Source organism: Tachyglossus aculeatus, chromosome 14, assembly GCF_015852505.1.
Source record: "Tachyglossus aculeatus isolate mTacAcu1 chromosome 14, mTacAcu1.pri, whole genome shotgun sequence".
Classification (NCBI taxonomy): Eukaryota; Metazoa; Chordata; class Mammalia; order Monotremata; family Tachyglossidae; genus Tachyglossus; species Tachyglossus aculeatus.
In genome coordinates, this window is record NC_052079.1 from 46,555,209 (window position 1) to 46,580,615 (window position 25,407).

General features: G+C 43.2%; 1 protein-coding gene across 3 annotated transcripts in view; it reads right to left on the bottom strand.

Annotated features, from left to right (window-relative positions):
- Positions 1-25,407, bottom strand: part of LARGE1 (LARGE xylosyl- and glucuronyltransferase 1) — a 365,768-nt gene that overhangs the window by 140,363 nt on the left and 199,998 nt on the right. For all 3 annotated transcript variants that reach the window (XM_038756579.1, XM_038756577.1, XM_038756578.1), the window contains exons 5-6: positions 20,527-20,650; positions 2,401-2,572 (exon numbers count right to left, since the gene is read on the bottom strand). In XM_038756579.1, the coding sequence (XP_038612507.1) occupies positions 2,401-2,572; positions 20,527-20,650 (296 nt within the window). The remainder of the gene's footprint in view (positions 1-2,400; positions 2,573-20,526; positions 20,651-25,407) is intronic.

Sequence of the window (25,407 nt, forward strand, 5' to 3'; positions counted from 1 at the left end):
GTGCAGTACTTGGCCTGAAGAAATATTACTGATGGATGATGATGACTCCTATCTGTTTTGGGCCACAAGGAGGATAATCACAATACTCTTTTTACATGGAAAGGGTAGCTACTTCTAGGTAAAAAAATACCTTTATATGTGTTCATTTACTTGCTTCATCCTCTGGTCCAAGGAGGCATGGGGGTAGGGTAATATCTTCAGCATACTTTACTTTGACTTTACTTTTACTTACTTTCTCTTTAACAGAGTGGGAGGCCGGCATTAAGGGGCAAAATTATTTTCCCAGTTGAACACAATGTGGAGCTCTAATGAGATCCCATGTAATGATGACACTTATTAAGTGCTTATTGGATGTCACACACATTGTGCTCCTGACCCTAAACCCAGCGCTCTTTCTCCAGGAACCCACAGAATGAATTCTGATCCTTCCTGGTGTACTAGACCTCCACCTTACCCAAAGCCAACTTAATAGATTGGGAGCCCTTTGAGGGACAGGATCAAGGGCTAACTACCACCTGAATTCTCTTTCCCAGCACTCAGTACAGTGCTCTGCACACAACAGGTGTTTAATAAATACTACTGCCATTACAACTGCTACCAACTGACAACTTGGGACTCATCCTGAAGCAACTGCACCCGTATCTGTGACCCTCGGCCTTTCTAGGAAAGAGTCACAGGGCTGAAATGACGCTTTGGGTCAGATTAGGGTTTGGGGTGTGCATCGAACTGAGGCGGAAACAGCAGGATTTGCTACTTTTCCATAAGTATCATTTTGGGTGGGAACACAGCTCTATCCCCAAGCGAACCTTTTCAGAGTGATTGCAAGGCTTCGTAATGGGAGGAACTGAGAAAGGGACTAGTAAAGCCCTAAATAAAAGACATTTTAATAGATTCTATAAAAGGGAATTCAAACACAGGGGAAATCCACGACTCCATTTAGGAATCAGACATATCGGTGATGAGAGCCTGAGTGGTTGACTCAACTTCCCGAGAGCCTGCTGCTCTGAAGCGGAGGAGGAAAAGGGGCCATACGATATCAATGCTGCTCTGAGTGTTTAATGCCAGAGGAGTTGGAGTAATAAATGGTGACCTCCTTGGGGGAAGGAGAGAAAAGGGGAATCTCTGTATCAGCCCGAGACACGTGACATTTAAGGGCTCTCCCTGGGGATTTTATTTCTCATGGCTGGCTGTTCAGGCTTCACTGGGAAAAGAAAGACTTTCCCAGACTCTGTTCTTCCTTTTGTTCCTTTCCCAGGAGCTTTGGTTTTTAATTCCCTAGGGACCACTATGATGAACTCTAGAAAGAGACGAGAGGTGTGGGCCAGTGGCTTTGTTCCATTTGTCTGCATTTCAGCTCTCTGAACAGCAACTGACACATTAAGTCCAGGATCCACTGCTCAATCCTCCTCACCAAAAAACCAGAGGCAGCAGATCTCAGACACCAAGACGAGCTCTAGATTGGAAACTCATTGGAAAGGAAATGTGTCTATCAATTCTGTTGTACTGACTCTCCCAAGCGCTTAGCACAGTTCTTTGCACACAGTACGTGCTCAAATACCACTGAGTAATAATGAATATCACAGCCAAACAAAGGGGTCTTTTCCCTGCTGAAAATGAGACAAACAAAAGATAAGTGGAAGGTTCTTGATATCCAAACTACCTCTCTTGACAGCAGGGTACTGACGACGTTATCCGCTGGGAGCAGAAACAGTAAAATATACTGCTGCTCTTAGGGCAAACCACAACTCCATGGGTTCACGAAATGATTCCCCTGTTCTACCTGACTCAGTGTACCATATCTTCAAATTCTTTTGTTCCCCCCTACTAGCAATTTTTTTTTTTAATCCTTGTCTTCCTGCCTAGATCAGAAACTCCTCAAGGGCAGAGATCACGTCTATTAGGTCTACTGTACTTTCTCAAATGCTTTGGACAGTGCTCTGTGTAGAGTATGCAAGATCTCCATAAATATGATTAACATTTCATCAAAATTTTTATATGAAATGATCAACTGGAGTGTTTGTATATGAAAATATAGTTCCCCTACAATCAAACATAATGGCCTTCTGTAGTGTGGGCTCAACTTAAGAAGTTCATGTTCTCTTTTGAGGAAAGATACCAAAGACACCGAAGTTCCAGTTTCCACTGCCTTCAAAGGAAGAAATACTCACGTCAAGGAGCAAACCTGGGATCCCGGTGTGCTGAAAATCAACATGGCAAAAACCGCACACCGGTTGGAGCCAAACGCAGCAGAACTTCCCTCACAAATACTTCTCCCTCAGCTAGGACAACCCACTAATTCAAGTATACAGGGGTCTTGTCTTCTTTCTGCCCTTACTTCCACTCCTCTGCTGATGCCATTTAAGGGCTGCCATTGACAGCCAAATAAATAATTCCAGATACCTTTGAATTTGTGAAACACCGCCCACAGCTCTGCTATGTCAGTGGCGAAGGTGATATCTGTGTCTAAGACGATGACCCGCTCCAGGTTGGTGGGGAGGGTCTTGGTCAGAACCAGCTTCATCAGGCCATATATTCCAGAGTAGTGCTTGTTGGGGATCCAGGATACTTCAGACTAAAACAGAGAGAGAAGGCAAAAAAAACAGACAAACAAAAATATTCATTAACTATCCTTTGTCTTCACCCTGCTGTTTTCTAATGACTTTCAGATCCAGATGCTTGGGATAAGAAAAAGCTGCTAATGGCAACTAGATTTAGTCCTGTGCGTAGGTGAAGACAGAAAGGCAGAGAGGTGGATGGTCATGAGGGACTTCAAAAGCACACTGAAACATTTACAACATATTTCAGTCCCATTGTTGGCATTTTTAGACAAGGCAGGGTAGTTCTCACTTCCTCCCAGCTGCCCTTTACGATGCCTCTGAGAAGTTTTTTCTTTTTCTTATGCTATTTGTTAAGCACAAGCCAGGCACTGCATTAAAGCCCTGGGGTAGGCACAAAATTGGACACAGTCCCTATCCCCTATGGAGCTCACAGTCTTAATCTTCATTTTAGAGATGAGGTAACTGAGGCACAGAGAAGTGAAGTGACTTGCCCAAGGTCACACAATAGACAAATGGCGGGGCTGGAATCAGAACTCAGGTCCTCTGACTCCCAGGCTCACCCAGGCTCAGGCTCTATCCAGCAGACCACGCTGCTGCCGTAACAACTTCCTCTGAAGTTAAATCAGTGTTATTGTCCACTTCATGAAGTGGAAAACGATGATCAGTGATCCCTGAAGAGGCATTAAAAAAGCTGAAATGAAGAACTTTGAATTTGTTTTGGAGGGGGGGCAGGGGGAGGTTCACTTTGTTGGCTTCCTTTTTGACAGTTGCAGTGCATTCTTTTGAAGTGCAGTTCATTCAATCACTTCCCCTCCCACATTTTAGGGATGGATCACAGGGTGCAGAGAGGTGAAATGACTTACCCAACTTAACGATAAGGCAGGACTTAGCACTCTCAGCCCCACGGTAGTCCTCTCTATCAGTTCCCTACATTAGGGGTGCTAATTGGGTACGAGGATCCCATAAGATGTGTGACCATTATAATAAAAAAAGAAACCACCATTATGGATCCTTTGCAGTTTGTTTTCATGAGGGTCTTTCTTGTCTTATGCTGTCGAGTCGTCTCCAGCCCATAGCAACACCATGGACACACGTCTCTCAGAACACCCCACCTGCATCTGCAATTGTTCTGGTAGAGTATCTGTATAGTTTTTTTTGGTAAAAATACAGAAGTGGTTTACCATTGCCTCCTTCCCCCCAGTAAAACTGAGTTTCTGCCCTCGAGTCTCTGACAAGCCGCTGCTGTCCAGTACAGGGGAGCTTTGACTTGAAGCAGATTGCCTTTCACTGTCTAGCCACTGCCCAAGCTAGGATCGGAATGGGTATCCCTCTGCTTGACTCTCCTTTAATAGTTGGGACTGGTAGAGCACCGGAAAGTCTCCAGGTGTGGCCCTGAGAGGGGATGAGTGTCTTCGCCTTGGCAATTTAACTTAGCCCCTCAAAAATCCTCCTGCATCTCCTTTTTTCTCCTAATAATTGGCCTAAGCCTAACTCATCAGGCCACACTGCAATGCTTTGTTATTTAATCAGACCTCTGATTAACTTATTTATCTATTTTGGTTACCATCAAAGCAGGAGTGCTTACTGCAAATTGAACATAGAGTGTTCCATTAAGCTATCTAATTAGGATGCCCCAGCTACTGGTATTTATTTTTAAAATGTATGTAAAGCACTTAGCTGCATCAGACACAAGTGTGAAATAAATGAATAAATGAAAATAAATTAGTCTTAAGGTGAACCGCTGCCACAGTCAAGGAAAAAGGCAGCACATTAAAAAAAATAAAGAAAACCTGGGAGTTGGCTTGGTTGGAGGTGGTGAAGAATTTATATTGGTATAAAGAAAGGAAGAAAGGTTGGAAGCGGAGAGACATTCAAGGCCTCTGGCCCACTAATGATAATAATAATAATAATAATGTTGGTATTTGTTAAGTGCTTACTATGTGCCAAGCACTGTTCTAAGCGCTGGGGGGATACAAGGTGATCAGATTGTCCCACGGGGGGTTCACAGTCTTCATCCCCATTTTACAGATGAGGGAACTGAGGCACAGAGAAGTTAAGTGACTTGCCCAAAGTCACACAGCTGACAAGTGGTGGAGCCAGAATTTGAACCCATGACCTCTGACTCCCAAGCCCGGGCTCTTTCCACTGAGCCACCAGTGAGGAGAAGGTGCATGGCCGATGGGAAAGGCATAGGGCTGAGAGCCTGGAGATCTGGGTTCTAATCCTGCCTTTGCCACTTGCCTACTGTGTAACCTTGGGTAAATCATACCTTCTCTGTGACTCAGTTTTCTCATCTGTAAAATGGGAACTGATTACCCATTTTCCCACCCCCTTAGATTGTGAGTTCCACGTGGGACAGGTAGGTATCTGATCTGATTATACTGTATCTACTCCACCATCTAGCATAGAGTAAGTACTTAACAAACGCCACAATTATGAGCGAGTCACGAGGAGCGGATGATTGCTTTTCAAAGGTGCTATCCACCGCATCCTCCTTCCCCACACAATGAGGGCAGCTTTTGTACAAGAAGATGGCCGAAGGCATCAAGTCATCGACTTCCTGCCCACTGAGATGGATTTATAGGAACGTGAATGAGAAGTCCAAAACGTCCTTTGGCATAGAGCAGATGCCAAGGTAGGACTGTCAACTCAAAAATACAATTATTTGCAGAAGGTTGGGCCATTCTCCTTTCTTATGTTCTAGGCTCTAAGCTCTTTGTGGGCATGGAATGTGTCTACCAACTCTGCTGAATTGTGTTGATCAATCAATGGTATTTACTGAGTGTCTACTATGTGCAGAGCACTGTACTAAGCGCTTGAGAGAGCACAACACAACAGAGCTAGCAAACAGGTGCCCTGCCCATAATGACCTTACTAGGGAGAAGGAGAATGCAGTGGATAGTGACTTTGAAGAGCAATAAATTGCTCGTGACTCGCACATAACTGTGGCATTTGTTAAGCACTTACAGTCTGTGGAACATTGGGGGGACATTAATATGAGTAATTGTTCTCTCCCAAGTGCTTAGGACAGTGCTCTGCACACAGTGAGGGATCAATAAATATCACTGATTGATTATGCTTCATCTTTACCTGTCATATCCTAGAGTGTCAGGAGTAAAAGGGTAAGGTGTTAAACTGGACCATCAATTGATGATATTTATTCAACACTTACTCTGTACAGAGCACAAGCATAATCTGGCAAGAGGGCAGATCTACCATATTTCCCTTTCTCCTTCTTAACAAGCAAAAAAATTCTTATTTAAACAATAATCATACGAATAAAAATGTGGCTCATTTTCAGGAACAGAACATAATCTATCCCAAAGGCAGTTGTTAATTTCAGATGGCATGTCCTTAGCTTAATTAGTAGAAACACAGTCGTGCACAAGAATAACATCTGATAAGCATGGCTCGGTGGAAAGAGCCTGGGCTTTGGAGTAAGAGTTCATGGGTTCATATCCCAGCAATGCCAATTGTCAGCTGTGTGACTTTGGGCAAGTCACTTCACTTCTCTGTGCCACAGTTACCTCATCTGTAAAATGGGGATGAAGACTGTGAGCCCCACGTGGGACAACCTGATCACCTTGTAACCTCCCCAGCGCTTAGAACAGTACTTTGCATATTATTGCCTATACTTTGCTTATTATTATAAGCTGATACAAGTGAGCAGGAGAAGCCATGGGTACTGAGGATTTGTATGGAGAAAGGAGAGAGGAGGAGAGTAAAAGAGGAGAAGAGGAGGAGGGGAAGAGGGAGAAGGAGGAGGAGGAAGAGAAGAAGGAAGAGGAAGAGGAGGGGAAGGAGAAGGAAGAGAAGGAAGAGGAGAGGGGAAAAGGTGGAGGAAGAGGAGGAGGAAAAGGAAGAGGAGGAGGAGAAGGAAGAGGAGGAGGAGAAGGAAGAGGAGGAGGAGAAGGAAGAGGAGGAGGAGAAGGAAGAGGAGGAAGTTGAAGAGGAGGAAGAAAAGGAGGAGGTGGAGGAAAGGAGAAGGAAGAGGAGTGGGAGGAGGAGAAGGAGAGAAGGAGGGCCTGAACCAGAAGAGTTCCTTTCACTTTTCATAGGCTGCCAACCCAGCTCACTCTCGGTGGACTCTATGAAATCAGTATTAAAATCCATTCTTGTTTGGGCTGTCAGCTCTGGTATCCAGGAATGACTTTCAAGTGTGTCGGGACCTTGATGCTCCTGACAGAAGCATTCTTGAAAACCTTGTCCCATCTGTAGTTCAGCTAGCTAGTTCTCAGTGATACACACACACACTGGATTTACCCTTGTAATTCAATACTGCAGAAGTAGAAGAATCTAGGAACTATACAGTTCTAGATTAGGAGAGGCAACTTCTTGGTAATAGCAAAAGTTCACCTGTCCAGTTGAGGGCCCCGAGTGTCTCTACCAGTTGAGCCCATTTCACTAGTCCATGCCCTCCAGTTTTCCAGCTCGGCACTGGATGACATTCTCTTGTGACGGGGCTAGCTAGTGGTTGGGGAGCATGTGGAAGTCTTGGCTTTTGGTGGGGGGAAGCTGGTTGAAAGGCCACTTCTAGAATCCACCCAGCCCCTTCCAATCAATCAATTATATTTATTGAGCGCTTACTATGTGCAGAACACTGTACTAAGCACTCGGAAGAGTACAATATAATAGAAGTGGTAGACAAGTTTCCTGCCCACAACAAGCTTGCAGTCTAGAGGGGGAGACAGACATTAATGTAAATGAATGAATTAGAAATCCGGATATAAGTGCTGTGGGGATTCCTATCCCTGTTTTGCTTCCCCTTTTATTTCACCCTGCTCCCTTCCTTCTCATAGTTTACTCCCTCCCCGTTCAGGCCTGGCAGTTTCCTTATAGGGTATGCTTCCCTACCCCCTCCCGCTTAAACAGGGATATGTATCCGGTAAGGAGAAGATGGGATGACCCCAAAAGGTGAATTTTAAAGGAAGCGGGAAGTGATGCAACTCCTGAATGGCTTCATGATACAGACATAACCTGTCAGACGAAATGTGCACCTCTTATTACTTCAGCTTGATAATGCACATCCTTCAACAAACTGGGATTTGGCTGCAAACTATGCTCCACAAAAAGGTAGTATTTATTCTGCAAAAGAGCTTCTTCTGATTTGTACAAACATTTTCTATACATTGCAAATCACCTGACAATTTTTCTTTTTTAAGACTTACAGAAAATGTCCTAGTTTTGGATTGTTTGAGAATCATTTCCCTTTTGGGTGGTAGAGGAGTTGTTTCCTTGACAACCGAAAAGCCCAGGCATAATAGTGAATAAGTAGGAGGACAGATAGCAGGGGTGGGGGAGAGTAGGGACTTGGGGAGGCAGAGTGACCCTGATGAATGGGTTCAATGGCAAGGATGAAGAAAGTCCAGACGATCCAGGGCAATAAGTCAAGATATGAAAGTTTTCCTCAATTCCACCTTCCTCCCCGCCCCCCAAGAAACAGAGTGCGCATAAGTTTGGGGTCCTCCGGCTGTGTCTTTTCCATATTTGATGGCTTCATTTAAAGCATTAGCGTTCTTTGCCTCTCTGCTTATGAAACTGAATTGCACAGTGTCAATAAAAGCAGCCCTGTCTCATCTGCAGCCAAATACTAGCAATCAGAGAAACCAAGGAGCTGTGCTTTAAATTTAATCTCCTGCCAGATTAGAAAAACAAAGGGGTGATTTACATTAACACAAAATCTGGACACTGATTCCCAAAGTGGCTCTTGATTGGGAGCAGTGATCACCAATTATCACCAATTAATATTTCGTCAGCATCCTCATTTGCACGACACCATATTAGACACTTGACTGGAGACGAAAAGGACACAAACCTTGCCCTGAAATGATCCAGGCTTATGCTTGAAGTGTCCATCACTCAAGGATCTATTAAGAGACCATCTAATACAAACAGAAATCATTTCAGAACAATTACCAAGACATTGCTCTCACTGCTGAACAATATCGCTAGCTCCGATTTAAATGCTCTTTCCTTCTCAAATGACGGCCAGTGAAACACTACCTTCCCTAGTCCATTGCCAAAATGCCCTTTTCGCAATGTTAGGGAGGTTTGGACAGCGGAATAGGTGAGGACTGGCTGAATAGCCTTGATCATTCAATCAATCAGTCAATCAAACATGGTATTTGTTGAGTGCTCACTGCAGGCAGAGTGCTTGAGAGAATACAACAGAGTTGGGAGACACATTTCCTTGTCCACAAGGAGATTAGAGTCTATAGGGGAGACAGACATTAAAATAAATTATGGATACGTACCTAAATGCTGTGGGACAGAGCAGTGTGGTGAATGTTAAGTGCTTAAATGGTAAAGATCCAAGTGCACAGGAGACACAGAAGGGAGAGGAAGTAGGGGGAATGAGAAAAAAAATTGGATACTACTGGGATCCCTGAAACAGGAACTGACTGGATTCTAATGGTTTATATTCCTGAAACAAAGCTATCTTGATCAAATAGATATTTTACTGCACTAAGAAGAAAATTGGGTTTCTCGCCTCCTCACCTAGACCAGATTATTCAGTTAGCTAGAATAAACAAAAACTACTATGACACAAATATTCATATATGATAAATTTTTTGTATATATACAGATTGGTTCTTAAGCACCCAAGCTACATTAGGTTCTAGTACAAAGCTGCAAAAAATGAAGTTATCTTATTAAATTGGAGGAAAACAACATTTGGTTTCTTATGGTCATTAATTTACTTAGCAGGTCATACCACAGCCTGAAATTTCAATCTAAGCTGCCAAATGGAGAGAGGAGAAATGATAACCTCCACATCTGGTTCTAAGCATTGGCTCGAACATTTTGTTTTTCTGTCTTTCCCATAATTAAAGACTGAGATGATGTTGGATTTTCTCAGGTTTGGGTTTTGAGAGTCGGTTTCCTCTTAATGACTTGGGTGACTCTACTGGTTTCCTTAGTCAGTCAGTCAGTCATATTTAGAGCCCTTACTGTATGGAGTGCACAAGTGCTTAGTACAGTGCTCTGCACACAGTAAGTGCTCAATAAATACGATTGATTGATTGATCGATGGGAGACTACAATATAACAATATGATACATTCCCTGCCCACAACGAGCTTACAGTCTAGAGGGGGAGACAGACATTAATAGAAATAAATTACAGATATGTAGAGATATGAATACAAGTGCTTTGGGGCTGGGAGGAGGGATGAATAAAGAGAGCAAGTCAGGGCAACGCAGAAGGGTGTAATAGAAGAAGAAAGGAGGGCTTAGTCCGGGAAGGCCTCTTGGAGGAGATGTGCCTTCAATAAGGCTTTGAAGCGGGGTGGGGGAATGACACCTCATTCATGTGTCCTGTCTCCTGCCCAGAAATCCCTCCTGTTTCATATCTGGCAGGTGGTGTCTCACCCCATCTTCCAAGCCCTACTGAAATCACATCTGCTCAAAGAAGTCTTCAGCTTAACTTCTCATCTCCCCTGCCTCTGTTCTCCCTCCCTTCTACATGACCTACGCAACTTGGATCTATTCTCCCTAATCACTTTGATACCCATCCCATCCCCACTGCACATTCTATGGACATACTTATACTCTGCTGCTTTTCATGTCTGTAATTTATTTTAACTTCTGTCTCCCCACTGCTAGGATGTAAACGCCTGGAAGGCAGGGATTGTGTCTAATAATAATTGTGGTATTTGTTCAGGGCTTACTCTGTTGTTTTGTGCCCTCCCAAGTTCTTTGTACAGTGCCTTACACATATGTCCAATACATCCCACTGATTGATTGAATACTATTATACTAGGAGCCCTGAGCTTCCATCTCCACATCCTCTGAACTTTCTTCCCCCATTTAAGTTAATGCAAAACCTTCCTAAAGGCAGTCAAATGGGTCAAGACTAATCTCACTTTGCATACATCATATTTAAAAAAACCCTTACCTTATCATTAACAGCTATACTCTCTCTACTTAGGGTTGCCCAAAGCTCTGTCCAAGGTCCATTCTAAACTCAACATGGTTCCCAGAGATTACACAAGGGGAGAGAAATGTGTAGTAATCTCTAGACTCTAAGCTTGCTGTGGGCAGGGAACGTGCCTACCAACTCTGTTCTACTGTCCTCTCCCAAGTGCTTAGTACAGTGCTCTGCACAGAGTAAGCACTCAATAAAAATGATTGATTGATAGTTAAGGAAGAGGGGTTAGAAGGGGACAGTTGGCCAGAATTTGGTCAGGTTAGGAGGGAAAGTAAAGAGATAAAGGGGTGCCCTGGTTAAGGCCAGGAAGAATTCTTTCTGGAAAACAGCTCTCTACTCATAATAATAATACCAGCAATAATAATTATGGTATTTGTTAAGCACTTACTATGTGCCAGGCACTGAGAAGGCAGCATGGCTCAGTGGAAAGAGCACGGGCTTTGGAGTCAGTGGTCATGGGTTCAAATCCCAGCTCTGCCACTTGTCATTTGTGTGACTTTGGGCAAGTCACTTAACTTCTCTGGGCCTCAGTTACCTCATCTGTAAAATGGGGATTGACTGTGAGCCCCCCGTGGGACAACCTGATCACCTTGTAACCTCCCCAGTGCTTAGAACAGTGCTTCGCACACAGTAAGCGCTTAATAAATGCCATTATTATTATTATTACTAATGATGATGATGGTATTTGTTAAGTGCTTACTATGTGCCAGGCACTGTACTAAGAGCTAGGGTAGATACAAGCAAATTGGGTTGGACACAGTCTCTGGCCCATGTGGGGCTCACAGTCTCAATCCCCATTTTACAGATGAGGTAACTGAGGCCCAGAGAAGTTAAGTGACTTGCCCAAAGTCCAACAAATGACAAGTGGCAGAATTGGGATTTGAACCCATGACCACTGACTCCAAAGCCCCATTTTTACAGATGAGGTAACTGAGGCATAGAGAAATAAAGTAATTTGTGCAGGGTCACACAGCAGACAAGACAGCACACATGACAGCTGACAAAGAGCCAGGATTAGAACCCATGACCTTTTCACTCCCAGGACTGTTCTCTAACCACTATGCCATGCTGCTTCTCTGCAGATAAGAAACCCTTGCTTAGGCCTTGCAATTCATCTAGCACACACAAACACAAGGATTTATTTTCATTTTAAATCCTTTAACTTTCCACTTGAAGCTGTCTTTTTTTCTTAGATGATTCAGACTGCATTGCAATTGATACCCATCTCCTAGCCCCCATAAGAGACTTACTATTTGTATGAATGGTTGCCAAGGAAACCAGGTGCTGTGGACAGCTGTCTAATCTGTCTAGATACTGACCGAAGTGATCACTTATGTGTAGAAAGTTGAAAAGTAGAAAAAAAAATGAAATAAATAATGCATCCTGAGACAAATACAACAGTGGCTGTTAGCCTTTGCAAGACAATTCCCACTCTGGGTTCTGGATCTTTTCTAACATAGCTTTGGATAATTTTAACTCCTCAAAACCTCACTAAACTGAATTCTACCATATGCATTCAAGTAATTACTTTTTGCAAGTATGGTCATACACGCACACACCCAGCTACTCAGTGCAAATATGTTTAGTTTCTCTGGGATTAAGTTCTGGAAAAAAAAAAGGGAGTTAAAAGCAAATCCATAAATCCAGGGAAAGTTTTACAGAGTCAAAAGGGAGAGGATATTTCAAACTTCTTCAAGCCTTGAAAACCTACATGACCTCATTTCAAAATGGTGGGTTTTATGGCCTGCATATCTGGTCTCCCTCCCTGTAGAAAACAGGATTTGCCTTAGAAACTCAGGGCCGGTGAAATGAAGACTTTCAGACAATAAAAATAATGATAATGCTACTACTACTAATTATTATGATATTTGTTAAGCGTTTACTGTATGTTCTAGGAGTTGGGGTAGATACAAGTTAAGCAGGTTGGACACAGTACGTACCCTACATGGTGGTCACAGCCTAAGTAGGAGGGAGAATAGGTACTGAATCCCCATTTTACAGTTGAGGAAACTGAAAGAGAAGAGAAGTTATGTGACTTGCCCAAAGTCTCATGTATCTGTTATATCGTTTTGTTGTACTCTTCTAAGTGCTTAGTACAGTGTTTGCACCTGGTAAGCACTCAATAAATCCAACTGATTGATGGACTGATTGTTACAAAGCAGGGGAAAATGGCCAAGCTGGGATTAGAACCCAGGTCCTCTGACTCTCAGGACTGATATTTTACCAAGTTTACCCCTTCAGAGCTTCCTATCTTCTGGGAAGATTTATTTATTCATTTATTTTACTTGTACATATCTATTCTATTTATTTTATTTTGTTAATATGCTTGGTTTTGTTCTCTGTCTCCCCCTTCTAGACTGTGAGCCCACTGTTGGGTAGGGACTGCCTCTATATGTTGCCAACTTGTACTTCCCAAGCGCTTAGTACAGTGCTCTGCACACAGTAAGCGCTCAATAAATATGATTGACTGACTGATTGACTGAAGAAGCAACTTCCCAACTTGTGCTGAATATACAGCTGGAGGAGGGGAGGGCAGTTAATCTGAGATCCAAATTTGGGGAATATAAATAAAATGAATTTGTTATACATTCATTGTGTGCCAAGCACCATAATGTGGGGTGGGTATATGATAATCTGGTCAGTAGACGTCCCCATGCCCCCATGGCCTAAGAGAGAGGGGATGAAATCAGGCCACTGTGAATTTGTGGAAATAGTAACCATCACGGTGAGGGATAACTGTTCTAAAATTCAACCTCAAACAGCTTAGGTAAACTCCTAAAGCACCAATGTTTATCCAGTTTCTGCAGGACTTGCCTGGAAAATATCACTAGACTTCAGGAAACCTTCAGGTCTAGGCAGAAGTGCAGAAAGAGGAACTAAAAAAAGGATAAATCTGGCACTGATGTCAAATTGAGCAGAAGCCTGTCTTTTGCTCCACCTTTTCACCACCAAAACAGGTGGCATGATGGAGAACTGAACCTTCCTATGCTCTGTAAGCATTCTTTGAACATAATTTCAACCCAGGATGCCCAGAGTTTAGGCTACAGGCTAAGTAGAAGCAGTGAGGCCTAGTTGAATCAGTATGGGCCTGGGAATCAGAGGACCTGGGTTCTAATCCCAGTTCCTCCACGTTCCTGCTGTGTAACTTCTCTGTGGCTCAGTTCCTCCATCTGCACAATGGGGATCCAATCCCTGTTCTTCCTCCCACTGAGACTTGTGAGCCCCATGTGAGATCTGGTTATCGTGTATTCTCTGCAGTCATTACAGTGCTTGACTCATAGAAACTGCTTAACAAATACCACAATTACTGTTATTACTATTATTATGTGCAGTCCTCTTTGCCCTTTTTCATGAGGGAAATCAAAGGTGACCAGCTGGAGCCCTTATACCTTGGGAAATCAACAGAACAATCGGAACAATCATTTTCTATTTGTCTACTGAGAAGCTGTGTGTGCACAAGACTTTTCCAGGCTTGACACATTTGCTTCCAATAATTTTTAAAATTACTTTGAAAGTTTTCTTAAATAATTTTCCTGGACTCGTAATACTTCAGAATTCCTAATAATAATAGTAATAATAGTAACAAGAACATTTGTTCAGCACCATGTACGAAGCACTGTATTAAATGCTGGGGCTAGTCCCTTTCCCACATGAGGCTCACAATCTAATTGAAGGTTAACAAGCATTCAATCTCCATTTTACAGATGAGGAACCTGAGGCCCAGAGAAGGGATCATTCTCGGGTCTGTTATGGAAATATTTAGAACAGGACCAAATTAAATCAAAACAAAACTCCTTGGGTTTATTTGTTCATGCATTGTCTTTAACTCCATTGGTGTTTTTCATAAGTGCTTAGTACAGTGCTCTGCACACAGTAAGGACTCAATAAATATGATTGAATGAATATCCACGGCTTAGAACAGTGTTTGGCACATATTAAGCACGTAACAAATACCATCATTATTGTTAAGCGCTTTGTACAGTGCTCTGCACACAGTAAGTGCTCAATAAATATGACTGAATTAATATCTTTTTAAATCATAGGAAGTATGCCAGGGTAGTGTCTGTGTTTTTACATGTCACTAGATGGATACTTTTCCTGGAAAAAATGATTTTATTAGAGGGAAATGAATAAAAAAAAATAAAGTTTACCCACAGACCAACATAGGGGCAGACCTCGGCCCAACAGAAGATTGGGAAAGATACCCCTAAGGTTGGTTTCACAAGGAGAAGGCATGAGTAAAGAGGAACTCAGCATACAAAGAAGCTAATCAGGAGAGAGGGGAGGTTTTCTTCAGATACAAACTTTAAAAACTTTAAATTTAAACATGAATTGCTCTTTCCTCTCCATTCAAACGTACAGTACACTGATCTTATTTCACCTTTACTATTACATCTGCATGACAATTTCTAAAAAAAGTTCAGTCTACATCCCCCCACTCCTCAAGGACATCCTGTGGTTGCCTATCCACCTCGGCATCAAACAAACTCCTCACCATTGCCTTTAAAGCACTCGATGATGATGATGATGATGGCATTTATTAAGCGCTTACTATGTTTAAAGCACTGTTCTGAGCGCTGGGGAGGTTACAAGGTGATCAGGTTGTCCCACGGGGGGCTCACAGTCTTAATCCCCACTTTACAGATGAGGTAACTGAGGCACAGAGAAGTTAAGTGACTTGCTCAAAGTCACACAACTGACAAGTGGCGAAGCTGGAATTTGAACCCATGACCTCTGACTCCAAAGCCTGTGCTGTTTCCACTGAGCCATGCTGCTTCAATCAGCTTGCCCGCTCCTACCTTACTTCACTGACCTCCTATTGTAGTCCAGCCCACACACTTTGCTCCTCTGCAGCCAGCTTGCTTACCATGCCCTGATCTCCTCTGCATCGCTACTGACCCCTTCCTCATGTCCTCTCTCTGGCCGGGAACCTCCTCTCCCTCCACATAAACCAGACAACCACTCTCCCCAACTTCAAAATCTTTTTAAGGTCACATCTCCTCCAAGAGGAGATTAAGCCCTCTTTTCTCCAGTGCCCTCAGTATTGCCTATGTGCTTGTATCTGTGACCTTTGAACATCTGGGATGATAATAATTATGATGGTATTTGTTAAGCGCTTACTATGTGGCAGGCACTGTACTAAGTGCTCGGGTGGATACAAGCTAATTGAGCTATCCCACATGGGGTTCACAGTCTCAATCCCCGTTTTGCAGATGAGGTAACTGAGGCACAGAGAAGTGATGTGCCCAAGGTCCCAAAGCAGGTAAGTGGCAGAGCCGTGTTTAGAACCCGGGTCCTTCAGACTCATAGGCCCGTGGTCTCTCCACTGTGTGATGCTGTTTCATGCTGACTGACTGATTGATTTTGAACATCAGAATGATGGTGTGCTTTCCCACTTTTCCCACTTTCCTCCAAATTCAAATAGAGCCCATCACCAGATAAGGACACTGGGATCAATATCTGGGTAGATGCGAAAAGGTAGCTCTACCATCTGAAGAAAACACAGCTCTGGCATTGGCTCTGAATAAAATTAAGTACACTCTGCACACCAAAAGCACATAAAAAACACTATTACTACTACGACTTTGCAGTGTATCACTCTCTCCTCCACCGCCCCTGCCCCTGTAATGATAAAACTTAAAACTGCATTGACTAATCAATGAAAATGTCAGTGGAAGAAATGCCTTCCTTCATTAATTCCTAACACCCCAAACACTTACAGTTATTTATACCTACCTTCAGCTCTTCTGCATGAATGTATGTTAAACTCTGCATTCAATTATTTATTCTGATTACTCTATTTGAAAATATTTTGCTGTCTGTCCCTCTTGTTAGAGTAGAAGCAGGGAACATGTTTCTTGCTTCTGTTATAATTTCCCAAGGGCTTAGTACAGTTGATGCTCAATAAATACCCTTACTATTACTAGAGATCTAATACGGGTTTCATTGTACCAGTAAGTGTATCATGAAGTTGGTGAGAGTCTGACTTTTTTAGACTACTTCTTCCCTAAAGAAGGCAGCCCCCAAGCAAATCATTCTTCCTCCTTTGATAATTTTACCATCCCTCAGGGGAATATAAGGACACTTCTTATGTGTAAAACATAAACACAAGGTCTGCTAATTCTCATACACCAGAGATGTAAGGTTAAGGGGAAGGAGACTTGGAAATTCAGGTGTGTAACGTGCTCTGACTCTGGGCATCTATCTCGTCTGCGGTTTCTCATTTTTTCAAACATTTCTTCAAAAAGTTCCTTTACACTGGAAGCTCCCTGTGGGCAGGGAACGTGACTATCAACTCTGTTATAGGGTACCCTCCCAAGCACTTAGTACAGTGCTCTGCACATAGTAAGTGCCAGTAAATTCAATTGATTCTAAAGTAAAATGGGGAAGGCCAAAGTCTTAGGAACGCTGGGAAGAATCAGTACTAAGAAACAATTTGATGATAATAAATAAGTACTAAAAAGAATGCAGAAGTTTCTGGGTAGGGATGTGAATCATTGCTATATAAATGCTAAGGAGAAATCCCAATAAAGCGAAATCAAAACTCTCTCACCCTCTAGCCAGCACTCTAGCTACAGTCATGAAATGAATTATTAAGTCATAATCCTTTTAGTTTAGCCTCTGCCTAATTAGAAGAGAGAGCCTGTTTTTCAATCTGTTACGGTTTTGTACTTTATTGTACATGTGCCCAGAGGCTGCTACAATCAGCACATTTCTTTCCTAGGGAACTGAGGGAGGGGGTTCGTGGACTAAGCAAGTCAAACCTCTAGGATCGGCCCCGGTTCTGCCTTTTATCAGCTGTGGGGCCATTTAACCCCTGGATCTTGTTTCCCCATCCACGGAATGGAGCCAAGGTTATCCCTCCGGTCTTGGAGTCGCCGACCAGAAACTCAGCATTCCGGGTTTAGGGTGCTCAATGACAAGCAGGCAACAGCTCTACCATTAGGTGTCATAAAAAGGAAAGATAAAATGGGAAGAACGGGCAGGTAAAACGAATGCTAATTTTTTTTTCCCAGCAGGAAAAGAGTGGAACTCTGAGGTTATTAAATTTTATAACTATACCTATAGATAAAGATCATGCAAATAAGTATGCAAAGGAGCCTTCCAAAGGAAAGATGTGCTCTTGTTTTCTAAAGGAGATTGAAGAATAGCATTCATTTGCATACACAGGAGATGGAAAGCGGTTGTGCATAGCAGCACGGGACAACTTAGTTTCCCCTAGTAATCGGTTTAGAAATTGGCTGCTGGTTAATTAGAGAGAGCAAGCTGATTTTCCCCATCATGCATCTTCCCTGTGAGATGTGGAGACGGGGATTATGTTGGCACCCTCCTGCCTCCTGTCTCAATAAAGCTGAATCTTTTCTTCTAGGGGATGCTAAAACTCCACAACCGGAACTGCCTATTCCCTAATTTTAAAGGGCAAAGGGCCCTTACAGGTCACCTAGTCCATCTGGTCATAAAAATCAAATCTCCTTCCTCTCTTGGGGTCACGTTTAAACCATCTCATTTTTAACGTTCTCCAGAAGTGATTCTCTAACATTCCCCGGTAAACTCATTCCAATGTTTAACAACCCTCGGTTTGAGAAAGTTCTTTCGTCTCTAAATCCCTAATGTTGCCCATTTCCTTTGGTTCTGCTGCTTTATGTGGTCAAGTGAGAACCAGCCTGGCTTAGTGGAAAACACATGGTCCTGGGAGTCAGAGGACCTGGGTTCTAATTCTCGGTTCACCACCTGCCTACTGTGTGGGCAAGTCGCTTAAATTATCTGTGCTTCAGTTTCCTCATTTGTAAAATGGGGATTTAATACCTGTTTTTTTTTTCCCCATGGTACTTAAGTGCTTACTATGTCCCAAGCACCGTACTAAGCTCTGGGATAGATACAAAATAAGCAGGTGGGACACAATCCCTACCCCACATGAGGCTCACAGTTTAAATAAGAGGGAGTATGATTTGATCCTCTTTTCACAAATGAGGAAACTGAAGCACAGAGAAGTTAACTGACTTACCCAAGGTCACACAGCAGACAAGTGGCAGACCTGGGAGTAGAACCCAGGTCCTCTGACTCCCAGGACCATGCTCTTTCCATTAGGCCAAGCTGCCTCTCTCTGTCTTTCGTAAACAAGAAGCCCCAAGTTTCTATCCCACACACTGAAAGCACTTACCAAACACCACTACCAGAGACCTGTTCTCTTTGTTAGCCCTGATTCCCCCTGTACACTACAAGCTCCTTGTGGGCAAGGATTGTATCTTCTAGACTGTGAGCCCATTGTTGGGTAGGGACCGTCTCTATATGTTGCCAACTTGTACTTCCCAAGCGCTTAGTACAGTGCTCTGCACACAGTAAGCACTCAATAAATACGACTGAATGAATGAACCAACACTACTGTATTACAGTTTCCCAAGCACTTGATAAGAGGGCTCTGCACAAGTAAGTGCTCAATAAATATCACTGATGAAAAATACTACAGATGAAAAACACCACTGGTGAAAAGTACCATTGATGAGAATGGTCCTCACACAGAGAGCAGTCAAAAAATACCATTGATTGATTGACCGAACTTGGGGGTTGACTCTTAATCCCGGTGAACGTACCCTGAATTGCAACAACTTGGTAACAAGCGCTTAGAACAGTGCTTTGCACATAGTAAGCGCTTAATAAATGCCATTATTATTATTATTATTATTAAGCAGCTTGATAGCTTCAGCCACAACAATTGTCTGTAGAAGAGGAGGGCTAATCTCCACCAATAGCTTCTTGGGACAAGGGTCCTTGGTGGTGGTCTCACAGGTCATTTGGGTTGGACCAAAAGATCCTTATGACGTGGACACTTAGATGATCTTAATCAATCAATCAATCCCTTGATGGTTAACTGCCTCTTGCCTTATCTGAAAGACCACTGCATCTTTATTTCTATGGAGGCAACAAGGACCCTAAGCAGCGTGGCTCAGTGGAAAGAGCCTGGGCTTGGGAGTCGGAGGTCATGGGTTCAAATTCCGGCTCTGCCAACTGTCAGCCATGTGACTTTGGGCAAGTCACTAAACTTCTCTTGTGCCTCAGTTACCTCATCTGTAAAATGGGAATTAAAACTGTGAGCCCCCATGGGACAACCTGATTACCTTGTAACCTCCCCAGCACTTAGAACAGTGCTTTGCACATAGTAAGTGCTTAACAAATACCATTATTATTATTATTATGATTACCCCTGAATCATGCACATTTTCAACTTTAAAGTGACAAAACAGGGTCACTTTTCATGCAAGACAAAACTGATGGAGAGCAATTATAAAAGGGTGGAGGGATCCCTCTCACTTCTGCTTCTCCCCCCACACTCTCTTGAAACTCTTGGATGCAGAGTACCTTAATTAAGACAGCAATTTGCTAAATTTTGCTTTTCCCCTTTTAAGAGTGTGAATCAATTTCAGCTCAGAATAGATTGGAATGCCATACAAATTACCCCAACAATCCCGAAATGCTAAATTATGACAATCTTGATCAACCTCTGTGTTCAACACATGCAAGTATCAGAAAACTGAGGCTCCTTTGGCCTTGGTCTAGATAGATGTTTATGGCTCTGCATGAAAAAGATACCTTCTTTATCATGGTCTGGAAAAACAATTTTGAGTAGTAGAGGTATCGGGGTCTCCCTATTAGTCTCTCCCTAGGAGATCGGATCAAGAGTCGAGAACCAAAGTATTTTCACAAAGTTATCATTCCCTCTCAGCTCCCAATGCAGACAGGAAGGGTGTCCAAAAACAAAGGCTTTGGGGGTGTCATAACGGCCTCCAGCCCCTGAAAAGAGCTCCTATGGCCCCAAGTCAAGACCCTGCGGCAGATTTTCATCCTAATAGAAAAGTGATCTTAATGTTTTGGGTAAGAGGCTCTGATCAGGTTGGGATAAAGTCTCCATTACAAGGCTAGGTATTCTCAACAGGTAACATGACTGTCTTCTCCTCTCCACCTAGTTCGAGAAATCTCTTGGCCAAAAAAGAATCTTGTTGATTGGCTTTTATTCTCCGCCCTCCCCGCCTCCCACTGGTACCTTGAGCTCATCGGCATCGTAAAAGTCAACTCGCACAGCCGGAACCATCCAGGTCTGGAACAGGGTTGCCAGGATCTGCTTGGCAATTGCATCTGCGATGAGATGGAAGTGAAGAGGGTTCCGTCTGGTGATATAGGAAAGAGAAAAAGAAAAAAAAACAACAAACCAAATTTTAGGGACGGCGTCATGCCCATCTGGGACCAGCAGCCAAGGAAGTCTTGAAGCAGTGTGGCTTAGTGGATACGGCAGAGGCCAGGGATTCGGGAGGACCTGGGTTCTAATCTCAGTTCTGACACTTGTCTGTGTGTGACCGTGGGCAAGTCGCTTAACTTCTCTGGGCCTCAGTTAAAATGGGGATTAAGGGTGTGAGCCCCAAGTGGAACAGGGACTGTATCCAACCTGACTGAGTTGTAGCTACCCCAGCACGTAGAACAGTGTTTCACTGGCACCATAATTTTTTTAAAAAATTTTTATTTAAGTCAAAGACAGCTCCATCATAATTTACCTGGTTCTTCTGTGGTCTGCAGAAGTGACAGGGAAAATTATAACAGTCTATTACCCCAGTGCATGTGCACTCCTTGGAATTTCTGCTATTGCATCTTTTTATTATTAATATTATTACCAGCATCGTCTGTTTTAGCAGGCAAACTTCTAAAGGCAGGACTCTGATCTACAGCTCTGTCTAATGCTATTCACAGGTGGGAACGCATAAATCTTTTAGATGCTGATGATTAAAGTAGCCATTAAGAGGAAAAAAATTCTTCAAACAAGAATCAGCCTTGGGTTCAAACAGAGACCCTACCATTGCATTCAATTACACCCAGCACACCACTGGGGTCATTAGCCAAACCCTAACCATGGAAACTCATTTCAAATTTCTTCAATTTGCATACTGCTTTGCCATTGCAAATGCCACAATTAAATCACTTCTACTTTGGGGGAGGATGAAAGACACGTTAATCTTTAATCAGCTTCCATTCCAGGAGTACAGGGGAGACTTAACTGTCAGTGGAATTTAGCTGTGGTTTGTAACAAGAGGAGAAGTCTGGATTTGTATCCCCTGGTGAGTGGTTTTCACTTTGGCAGAGAAGGATCCCCTTCCCATCAGAAGACAGATAGTCCACAGAGCCTTTAGCATCAGCTCTACTTTCCACCAATCCTAAGGGAGGAATAATGGAGTCTCATTTATGAGTAATTTATAAAGGTAAATGTGTGCACTTGCACTGGCATTTTTCATCCCCCTCCAGGCCCCGGGGAGTCTCCTGGAGGATAATAGTCTTAATTCTTTCTAGAAAGTTGGAATTGGAATCTCAAAAGTTGATGGTCCATTGTATTCCTCAGAGCATAACATTAAAATATGGTAGCCTTGGAAAGAGCTATGTTCCTCTCTGACTAAAGGACATATCCTTTGATTTTGGACTCACAGGATAGAATGCTAATTTCATTCTTTTATTCCTGGTGCAATTTCCATTGGCTAATCAACGTTTGTAGGTGGGCTTGTAATTTGGAGACTTATTTACAAGGCTGTTACAATAAAGGTTGTTTCTGGTTTCGCCTACTGGACCCCACATTTTCCTTTCGCTCCACGTCGGTTTTCTCTTCTGCCTTCCCTCCTTGCTCTGAGGGAGCTACTATAACTTATCTCCATGAATAAAGCCACAGTACCAGCAGTAAACAAAACATGTTTTGGAAGCACAAAGTCCAGGAAAAAACCTCACAAAAACTCATCCCATCATTAGAGTAACATTAGGTGTTTCTGAGGAGTAAGTGTGACTCATCACTTTAGCTGGGAAGGAACAGAAGTGAGAATGGGGAAACACGATGGGAATAAGCCTCTTAATATGGAGTCTGTTGTCATATTTACAAGGAAAGCCAACCTTCCTTTTCACTTGGAAATTAATTACTACCATGATCACACCTTAAAGAAGTCTCACTGGAGGCATAACACCTCACCTAAGCAGGGGCTCTTGCCTTCCCCTCAAAGGAGAAAGGGCACAGGTCTCCAATGAGTTTTCCCTTGGGAAGCTTAAACTGGCATCTCATCCTGGTCATAATTAACGTAAGCAGTTACCATCAATGTACACATAATCATGAACAACATAATCATAATCACGAGAAGCAGCTGAGTGGAGTGCATACAGCACAGGCCTGGGAGCCAGAAGGACCTGGGTTCTAATCCCGGCTCTGCCACTTGTCTGCTCTGTGACGCTGTGCAAGTCACTTCGTTTTTCTTTTCCCTTTTAGACTGTGAGCCCACTGTTGGGTAGGGACTGTCTCTATATGTTGCCAAGTTGTACTTCCCAAGCGCTTAGTACAGTGCTCTGCACACAGTAAGCGCTCAATAAATATGATTGATTGATTGATTTTCTGGGCCTCAGTTCCCTCATTTGTAATATGGTGATTAAGACTGTGAGCCCCATGTGGGACAGAAACTCTGTCCAACCTGACTGCCTGTACCTACCCCAGCACTTACTACAGTGCTGGCGCATAGTAAGTGCTTAACAAATACCACAATTATTATTATTATTATAAAATCCCAACAAACCATAACCATATGCATGTGATAAAGGCCAGAATTTGGTCCTGCTATAGAATTGGGTTTTGCCAGTCTGGATTTCCAGCAACAAATAAAAGATAGCTTCTAGACTTCTTCTAGACTGTGAGCCCACTGTTGGGTAGGGACTGTCTCTATATGTTGCCAACTTGTACTTCCCAAGCACTTAGTACAGTGCTCTGCACAGAGTAAGCGCTCAATAAATACGATTGAATGAATTCTACCATTAATTGGACAAGTTGCTTCTCCCTCTAGAACCCCAGGTCTGACGGGACTCAGAGACTTGCAGTTTTGAAGCCGGCTGACAAGCACACTCAGCTCTCCTAGGACGCAAAGACTGCAGTCTTGCAAAACCTTGCATTACGAAAGACTCTAGGCTGTAAGCTCGTTGTGGGCAGGGAATGTGTCTGTTTATTGTCATACTGCACCTCCCAAGCGCTTTATACAGTGCTCTACACCCAATAAGTGCACGCTACGACTGAATCAAATGAACTTGCCTCTCCCATTTCTTCCAAGGATGTGGTGCCCTGAGCCCGAAGGGAGTCTCACGGCAGAAGAATGTTCCATAATTTCCGAACCTCATTCCAAAATGCGGAGTGAGAACACACATTATGGAAGACCCGAATGAAGTCAATGAATGATGTCTGGCTCTGTAAGCAGCCTTTCCATATCCCCCTGCAGAGGAAGTGTCCCGCATGTACCATCTAGAGAGGTTCCCTTACACTACATTCATAATAACCAGACACTCCTGCCACCTTTTGTTTTCCTTCACTGTACTCCAGCTCCAAGATAGGGGCCTAATAAATATGTTAACACACTGGAGAAGAGATGATTCAACTGCCGACATCTTTTTGTCAGAAACTGGCTTTAAAAGGCAGTCCAGGGACCATTTTAGTATTAAAATATACAGTGACACTTGAGCTGACGCTTCCGTTAATTACAAAATTACAATGGAATGCTGATAAAAAAAAAGGGTGTGTGACATCCGCATGAATATGAAATCAATTCATTACACTTGGTGCTATTGTAGCACACGCCACAATGGAATAAACCGGCATGCTAGAAGACAGTGCCCTGTGAGAAGCCAAGCAACTCAGCTAACACTGGGGGACTCCAGGGCAGAGCTGAATCACATAAGAGACACCCCCAAAAAAGGCTGGTAGAGAAGAGCCAATTCATTTCCTTGCTTCTAGTGATCTACTGGTATGGAATCATCCTTCCAGGCAACTTCTTTGTCGATCGGGATAAACCCAGCAGGCTTCATCGAAGCTGGCTGATTGTTTGTGAGCAGAAGAATCTAAAATGCCTCTAAGATCAGTGCCCCCCACTCCCCATCTTGAATATCTTGATGATGATGGAATCTGATTCTAAAACAATGGCCCTGGCCTGGGGCCCTGGTTCTTCTCTGCTTGAGTCCATGCACTAGATAGGAGCGTTGCTTAGTGGAAAGAGCTTGGAAGTCAGAGGTCGTGGGTTCTAATCCCGGCTCCACCTCTTGTGACCTTGGGCAAGTCACAACTTCTCTGCGCCTCAGTTACCTTATCTGTAAAATGGGGATGAAGACTGTGAGCCCCACGTGGGACAACCTGATTAGCTTGTATCTACCCCAGCATTTAGAACAGTGCTTGACACATAGTAAGTGCTTAACAAATACCATCATTATTATTATTAGATAGACTACTACTCTGGTCCTCACTACTCCTTTCCTGGACAATATCTAAACTCCTTTTTATGGCATTTGTTAACTGCTTACAATGGGTCAGACACCGTACTAATAATAATGATGGCATTTGTTAAGCGCCAAGCGCTGGGGTAGATACAAGCTAATCAGGTTGGACACAGTCCATGTCCCATGTGGGACTCACAGTCGTCATCCCCATTTTACAGATGATGTGACTGAGGTCCACAGAAGTTAAGTAACTTGCCCAAAGTCACACAGCATACAAGTAGTGAAGCGGGAATTAGAACTCAGGTCATAATAACAATAATAATAATAATGATAATAATAATAATAATAATAATAATAATTGAGCCATTTATTTAGCGCTTTCTATGTGCCAGGCACTGTACTAAGCACTGGGGTGGATACATGCAAATCGGATTGGACACATGAGGCTCACAGTCTTAATCCCCCTTTTACAGCTGAGGTAGCTGAGGCACAGAGAAGTTAAGTGACTTGCCCAAGGTCACACATCTAACAAGTGGCAGCCAGGATTAGAACCCAGGTCCTTCTGACTCCCAGACTCATGGTCTATCCACTAGGCCATGCTGCTTCTTCTAGACCTGTAAGGGCATTTTATAAACAAACAGTAGTTCTATCTGTGGGT